The sequence below is a fragment of the Triticum dicoccoides genome, chromosome 1B, assembly GCF_002162155.2.
Source record: "Triticum dicoccoides isolate Atlit2015 ecotype Zavitan chromosome 1B, WEW_v2.0, whole genome shotgun sequence".
Taxonomy (NCBI): Eukaryota; Viridiplantae; Streptophyta; class Magnoliopsida; order Poales; family Poaceae; genus Triticum; species Triticum dicoccoides.
In genome coordinates this window covers 703,197,866-703,205,768 of record NC_041381.1, presented here as the reverse complement: position 1 = coordinate 703,205,768, position 7,903 = coordinate 703,197,866, and the positions used below count along the sequence as shown (strand labels likewise).

At 40.3% G+C, this 7,903-nt stretch overlaps 1 protein-coding gene across 1 annotated transcript; it reads left to right on the top strand.

Annotated features, from left to right (window-relative positions):
* The first annotated feature begins 5,689 nt into the window (after positions 1 to 5,689).
* LOC119314031 lies at positions 5,690 to 7,481 on the top strand. Its single transcript, XM_037588957.1, has 4 exons — positions 5,690 to 5,834; positions 5,909 to 6,024; positions 6,888 to 7,015; positions 7,110 to 7,481. The coding sequence occupies exons 2-4, from the start codon at positions 5,923 to 5,925 to the stop codon at positions 7,294 to 7,296; spliced, it is 417 nt and encodes a 138-aa protein (XP_037444854.1). The 5' UTR covers positions 5,690 to 5,834; positions 5,909 to 5,922; the 3' UTR covers positions 7,297 to 7,481.
* Positions 7,482 to 7,903: the final 422 nt, after the last annotated feature.

Below are 7,903 nucleotides of genomic sequence, written 5' to 3'. Positions count from 1 at the left end.
TGCGGTCTACTAAAAAACGACCACAATTTCGATCAGGTCTCATTAGGAACACCTCTCTTATGACTTGATTGTACCATAACACACGTAATAATTCGAAAATAAACATAAGTCTCGCCTCTTGGCGATAATAACATCACATAATTGGATCTGACTTAATCATAATCATAATCATGTCATCTGTTACATAGACAAAATGAAGTTAACGAGGAGCATAAACCAACATAATTGCTACAATGAAGAATTAAGCCATCTCCAAATGCTAGTGGAATATATCCAATAGTTTTGATTTCAACCTCCTTTGCATAAGTAATGTGCATGATGGCACATAAAACTTTCAACATTAGTGGCAGAAACATTGGAAGATTCCTTACACAAGGCAAGGATCTCCACTCTTCATGTGGGAACGCTATTTGCATAAGGCATGTCTTCGCCAAAAAAAATGGCATCATTTTTAATGTTCATTGCTGGAAAAAGTGGATGCAACTTTATCACCATCACAATAAAAAACATCAACATGAATTAACCATGTAATAAGATGAACTAAAGACATGCTTAATTGTTGTTCTAATATGTATCCCCGTTGGGAAAAAAACATAAAGAACCTTATTTACTCATTAATGACACATGAAAAATAATCAACGTTGGTCGGAATATTACCATATGCCATTACATTATTTTCTTGAAAATCGCTAATCAAAACTTCTCGTTGGTTCCATTTCGATTAGAGAGATATAAAATCACATAATGACCAGCAAGAACACCGGCTAATAGCCAACATTTGCATAAAGCAACAATATTATATAATCATGTGTGCTATGAGGCACAATGATGACTTTTAACACTAAATGTGACATTGATAGTATAAATATTAAACATAAGTGTTAAACTTATCAATAAAATTCTCAATGACATACAATGAAAATGACATTAGAATTAACATATAAATGTAAATTCATTTCCACTGAGTAAACATTAATCTTGACACTCGGAGTGAAAACAACATTAATATTATTGTCAGGATATCATACCATTTTCCAAATAAGAAAATTTGGACATAAATATTCATAAGAGAAATTAACAATATTTGGCAAATGAGAGTTGTCAAACAAATGACAACATGTACTTTCGAAAATAGATACCCTAAGCAAAAATAATAATAATATTCTTAGGGGATTGATCATGACTCCATAAATAATATTTTGTGTCTTTATGCATATTTTCAATGGTGCATATCATAATAAAATGGCATGAAATGCACCAACCAAAAAAAAACTTTAGTTTTGCCCAATAGGCACATCGCTGCAACATTATTATGCCGCATAGTGCAGTGCGGAAAAACTGAACCATGCGACCATCACATTCTCCTTGAGGTGGCTTCAGCCCAGTAGAAATGATCACATCATTAAGAAATGCCATAAGACTGGCCTTAATATGAATTTCACAATAAGATAAAATTTCAAAAAGGGCGCTAGAAGGGATCAGAAGGCCATCTCCACCGCCGGCCACCGCAGGGTCGTGCCGGCGGCTTGCTGCCATCATCTACGTGGCCTTTCTGCCGCTCAGTTTCATCCACCGTTTTCTCGTTGCTGGAGATCATGTAATACGCTATGCCTGCATCGAGCAGGCACGAGACCTTACACAATACCCGTAAGATCTCATGAACTCCTTCTCTGTTAATCTGTTTTAGGTGATCTAATTCTAGGCTTAAGATCCTGTCATGTTCATCCCTAAGGATTTTTTCTAACAATTGTATCAGAGCACAATCGTTAGGGGAGGAGACTTTGTCTCCCATCTTTTTCTCTCGGTTAACAATAACCTAAGATCAAACCCAACATCACCATGACACGACTAATGACTAGTACTAACGCATGCAACCAAGATTAGAACTAACAGATAGAAGTTATCAGAAGCTCGTGCTATTGGCTTCTTGCAATCAGCCGATCTGTATCTTAATGGCCTGAGCGTGTGTGCAAACACTTGAGGCATGAACACAACTATGCGACATAACCCATTGGCATGCCGTGGTCCAACTAATCCCCCATTAGATTGATGTTTACAAATTTATATGCTACAGTAGAGGTTGAATGGGTTTGTCACTGTTCCACTCATCATATTATTATTATTAGTCATATAAATACCTTTTTGTTTACTCAGTCAAACATGAAAATAAATATCGCATTACCTTTGTATTTGCATGTAAATAATCTGTTCACATACCATAAGGGGTAAAACAGTCTTTTCAGGTCTGACTTAACACCGTTAATAGCTAAAACTGATGAAAGTGTCACATAGGAAACAAAATGAAATTTGACTGTCAAAAAGGGGAGAAAACAGAATGTTGGGCCAAAAAAGGAACCAAACTTTAAGAAAGGGCCAAATAAGAAATTCTCTTCATTATATAAGGGGGTTTTGGCATATTTCTTGCATCTGTACCCATAGAAATACATTTTCTAACATGGTATTAGAGCCCTAGTTTTTTTTCACCCGCTGCCACTCGTGCCCGATGCCGTCGTGCGCTGCCGTTTCCGTTCCCTTCTCTCCGAAAGGCCGCCACTGTTTCCTCTCCTATTCTGATCCGATGGAATCTTTTACCCATCCGTCCACGTCAGGTCCCAATCCGACGCCCCCGCCTGAAGCATCCACGCCCGAAGGCCTCCTCAGCATGCGTCGGGCCGCTGCTTCTCCTGGACGCCACAACCGTCGTGTGGTCTACATGTCGGGCAGACTTATCCGGTCACAACGGCCTTCTTCACTTGTTGTCATCTGATCTGCTCCGCCACCGCCTACTGATCCCAATATGATTTGCTCGGCCGGTGGCTAGTTGCCTTTCGGTAAAAAAAGGAAGCATATTGTCGTCGGGTACAATTTCCTCTCCACACTGTCCGCTGATTTTGGAAGGTGTGCCCCACACTGATCATGTCTCGCATATGCGTTTTCCTCGGTGCTTGGTGCTCGCCAGCCTGTGACATCGTCCACTGCGTCGTCTCCCGCATGTTGTGTTGGTCACTCCTTGACGACTCTTCTCACGACCTCTGCACATGGTGGCCGTCGCTCTATGCCGACTCCTCTCGCGACTTTCACCGGCAGTGCTGGTGCATATGGCTCCATCACTACACCTCGCACATGTGTCTTACATTGACGCTTGGTGCTTGTCTGCACACGGCCTCGTCTCCATTGGCCTTTGTGGATACTACTGGTCATGTTACACCGCCACATCTAGCGGCTTCCACTTCCACAGGTGGTGGTGGTCGCTCCTCTACCGGTTCTACTGCGTCGACTACTTCGTCTGTGTATTTCACTGAGGAGGAGATTGCGCGACTTCGTGCCCTGCTGGTTGCCTCCGGCTCTCTATTGTCGGGTGCATCTACACCGACCTCTTCAGTTGCGCCCCTGACCGAGTAGGAAATTGTGCGACTTCGAGCCTGCTAGCTCCATCTTTCGGTTCTCCATTGACAGGTTCTACTGGTTCTGCTGCTGACTCTTCTGGCATTGTGAGACCACCTTCTACACAAGCAGGTACATCTCTGTGGATTCTTAATACTGGAGCATCTTTTCATATGACTCATGATTCATCCACTCTGTCCTCTACTCGACCTCTTAATTCTCTTGTTCATGTTCTTACTGCTGATGGTACCTCTCTCCCGGTTACTGGCCGAGGCATTCTTAGCACTTCATCTTTTCATGTTCCTTATGTTGCTCGTGTTCCCCGACTTACAATGCACATGTACATGTATATATTGGCTCCATGGAAATACAAGTTGCATATTTCCAGAAAAAAAAATAGCATGGTACACAAAGTGAAGACAGATGACCCATCCTAGACATGAACTGAACATACTTGACTGGAATAGCACTTTAACTTTATTTATCTTTTATTCAAACTTGGCAAATCCGTGTCTTGGGATTTCTTCCAGTCTTAGTCGAATTTCGTATTCTTGAGGTACCAGAGTTGGGCTCTATCCGCACATTGATCAACCTGGAACTTGGAAAGCTCTTCGTAGAGTTACCCAAACGAAATGATAAAATGCAGATTTCATACTCTGTTTCCTACTTATCGTAGAAAACCTAAAAAGGGCTAGCTCTTGCAATTTTGACTGCTTCACATGGTGTATAGTTGAATTTGCACATCATTTTCTTGGGATAATGCGGTCTAAAACTATGGATGGTAGTGCAAATATCACACGTAATCCAACAGCCGATCCTAAAAGGAGAAGTGTTCAATCATGGTTTGCGAGGATGTCGGGTGAGAAGAAATCGGAATACAACACGAAGGGTCATATATCCTGAAAACAAAAGAGAGTTGCATCTCTCGATGTCTTAACCAGCACTAATTATCACAGACATGTGTTTCTCCGTTAAACTGTCCTAAGGTTCACCTCTGTACAACAATTCTCATATTAAGATACCCTCATGTACTACATTGGTCTTTCATATGATACCCTCCCGTACCACATTGGTCTTTCATACGCTGGTTGAGCACACATGGCATTAGCTTCTCCTTTATTAGTTTATTTCCTCAGTTTACTGGAAATAGAATTATCACTTGAAACTCCTATGCCTGTGGCACTCGATCTTCAGCTCATTGGTCTTTCATATGCTGGTGACAGAGGTGAATCGTCTTTAATTAGGTGAAAGTCTTAAATTATCCTTTAGGTGAAAGGGACAAATGACCTATCGTTGTTGATTGTTGAGGGATGCACAAGAAACGATGGCGCATAGGACTCCGATTGCTCTGCACCTCAACGAAGAGAAAGAAAAGAAAGTCTGAGGTAGCACCGTAGTAGCCAAATGAACCAGCAGTTCATAGCCATCAATCACTCTGTTTCTAAAAAAAATGTGAATCACACGATACACATGCATGCTTATTATATATATTTCTCTAAAGGGGAAATTCTAAAGACAGGGGCATTATATTCAGTTTTTGGAAGATACTATGTACATATGTACATTCTGGAAACAACTATGTCTTATACTCCCTCCGTCCCAAAATAAGTGTCTTGAGCTTAGTACAAATTTGTATTAGAGCTAGTACAAAGTTGAGACACTTATTTTGGGACGGAGGGAGTATTTAGAAATGGAGGGAGTAGAAGTTAATATGTACATTTTTATTATCTTGGCAAGTTTAGGTTTTTTTTTTGCACACATTTAATTTTGCAAGTTGTGATCTTAATTTTTACATGGGGCTGTGATTATTTCCACAATTGTTAAACATCTCTATTGCCTTGCACATATTTTTGTTCATTTTTTGATATGTTTCTTTTTAGGATGAATGATAAAAAAAAATCACACGATACACATGCATGCTTATTACTCCCTCCGTTCCCAAATACTTGTCTTTTTAGGCATTTCAAATGGACTCAACATACGGATGTATGTAGACATATTTTAAAGTGTAGATTCACTCATTTTACGCCATATGTAGTCACTTGTTGAAATCTCTAGAAAGACAAGTATTTAGGAACGGAGGGAGTATATATGTTTCTCTAAAGGGAAAATTCTAAAGACAGAAAACATTTTTTTCTCGATAGAAAAAATTAGTGTTTTGAAAAGAAAAAAAAATCCTCCATGATCTGCGTCGTACAAAGATATGACACCGAGTGTCGCACGTTTTCTTTTGTTTTATTTTATTAGGAAACCGATTGTGGTACGTGCACTAGTTCCGACATCCGAAAGGAAGTTGGGCTGGGCCTGCTCGCGAGATTATAATAAGTTGGCGCAAAGAAAAAAGAAACTAGCCCCAAATCCCCAGCCCACACCTCGCCGGCGGAGGCGGAAAGAAGGCAAACGAGGAACCCTAGCCGCCTGAGGAAGGAGCGCCCAGATCTATCCGCAAGGTACGCTAACCGAAATCCCTAGATCGGGGAGCCGGCGGCGGTGATTCGTGATTGGGGAGCCTAATTATTTGCAGACCGGCGAGGATCCATGGCAGCGGTTCGATGCCTGGCGAGGAGGCTCGGTAAAACGCTGGCGGCGGCCGCGGAGGAGCGACGCGGCCAACTCGTGCCAAGAAGGTTCTTCAGCGAGGTATCTTTTCTCTCCCGACATCAAGGATGGCAACTATTAAGCTCCCTTTACATCCGCCGTTTCTCTTTACTTTGCATATAGTGTAAATTTTTCTAAATTTATATTTGAAGACATCAACATTTACAATACTAAAATTATTATACAATATGAAAAAATAATGGCATAGTACTAGTGATATTGATTTGGTATTGTGAATGTTGATATTTTTTCTACTCCCGTCCATCCATACCACTCATCCGTTTGAGCGATAAGTAATATGGACTGAAGGGAGTATGTTTTATTTCAAACAAATCTTATATGCGAAGTAAAAAAGAAACGGAAGGAGTACTTACTTAGCTAGAAACAAGAACTAGATCAATTGGCATCATCATAATTGTTTAACCTGACCTGAACCGAGCATGATCATTAAGCAACCATATTGTCCTGATTGATTCGAGCATAATGACTGTTTACTCATGCCTTTAGCAAACTATTAATTGCAACACAAAAGGTTTGATGTTTGCTGTTTTGATATATTGAATCATCCCCTCTTCTGCTTGCTGCACTTCCTACTAGTCAATGCTTCATTTCCTAAGCACCTGCACTGTAGAACTGATGGATTAGCGCAATTGCAGGATCTTGAATTCCTAGCAATGATCCATCCAGGTTAACTGATTTCAAGTAACTCATTTAACAGATCTCTTTATTAGCAACCAAATCAAGCATACATTGCATATATGTATTATGTATATATATTGAACCTCACCTAATTGACAGTTAGTATAGTGTCCTTCTTAATTATTTAACAGTCGTAATCAGTGCTTATTTAATAATCAATGATATGAAGGAAGCACACTGATCTTTATTTGTGTGTATCAATCCAGGATGCTCATGAGATGAAGCAGAAGATGAGGAATCAAAAGGTGGAGGAGCTGTATGATGCCTTATACAAGCGGGGGAAGATTCCCACCACTAGTCCCTCTGTACAAGCCAGTCAAGAACCCGACCCTCTGTAGGATACAAAACTACATCTATTTCTTCCTTAAGTTTCTGTTTGTTTGACAATAGGAGTTGATATATATGATCTTACCTCTTTCCACATGCAGGCGTACAAGGCGTTACGCAATGAGGATTCGGGGTGTGTTTGAGTTAGCTGCCAAGATGACGTTAGGCTTTATGCTGGTTGCTTATGCGGTTAGTCCAAAACTGCCCAGAGAAGAGGACACCACCAATAATTGCCCACAATGCGGCTTGAGGACATCAACAACCAGAGAAGGCACCACCAATAATTGAGAACCAAAGATGATGCTATCTTTAATTTGTGATATTGTGTGACATGGTATCATGTAATTATATCTCTTGTCTATTAACTAATTGAGTAGAATATACAGTACTCGAACAAATTGTGCAAGGAATCTGGTCTCTGCTACATTGTATCATGTAATTATATCTCTTATCTACTACTCCCTCCGTTCGGATTTACTTGTCGCAGAAATGGATGTATCTAGACGTATTTAAGTTCTAGATACATCCATTTTCGCGACAAGTAATTTCGAACGGAGGGAGTAACTAATTGAGTAGAATACAGTACTCGAACAAATTGCGCAAGGAATTGGGTCTCTGCTATTTAACATCTACCGCAATTGTGTAAGGTTGAATTTCGACATCACTCGTCTATTATCTAAAACATGTCCATGCAGGACCTACAAATTCTCCATGAAGCGGTGGAGAATTCTTCATCTCCACAAATTATTCATCTCTACCTATAATATACTACCTTATATTTATGTCTTATATTTTGATACGGAGGCAGTAGTTCCTCCATGTCTTGGTGGGTTATGACTGTGCCACGTTCACCGCCTTCGTGGTATTATTTTTACTAAATGACCCCTGAAGGTCC

What these genes read in the sequence shown, in the direction of transcription:
- LOC119314031 (XM_037588957.1), top strand. Translation starts at nt 5,923, where the DNA reads ATGGCAGCGGTTCGATGCCTGGCGAGGAGGCTCGGTAAAACGCTGGCG. An exon ending in CAAGAAGGTTCTTCAGCGAG is followed by an intron (nt 6,025 to 6,887) that starts GTATCTTTTCTC and finishes GTATCAATCCAG; the next exon opens with GATGCTCATGAGATGAAGCA. An exon ending in AGTCAAGAACCCGACCCTCT is followed by an intron (nt 7,016 to 7,109) that starts GTAGGATACAAA and finishes TTCCACATGCAG; the next exon opens with GCGTACAAGGCGTTACGCAA.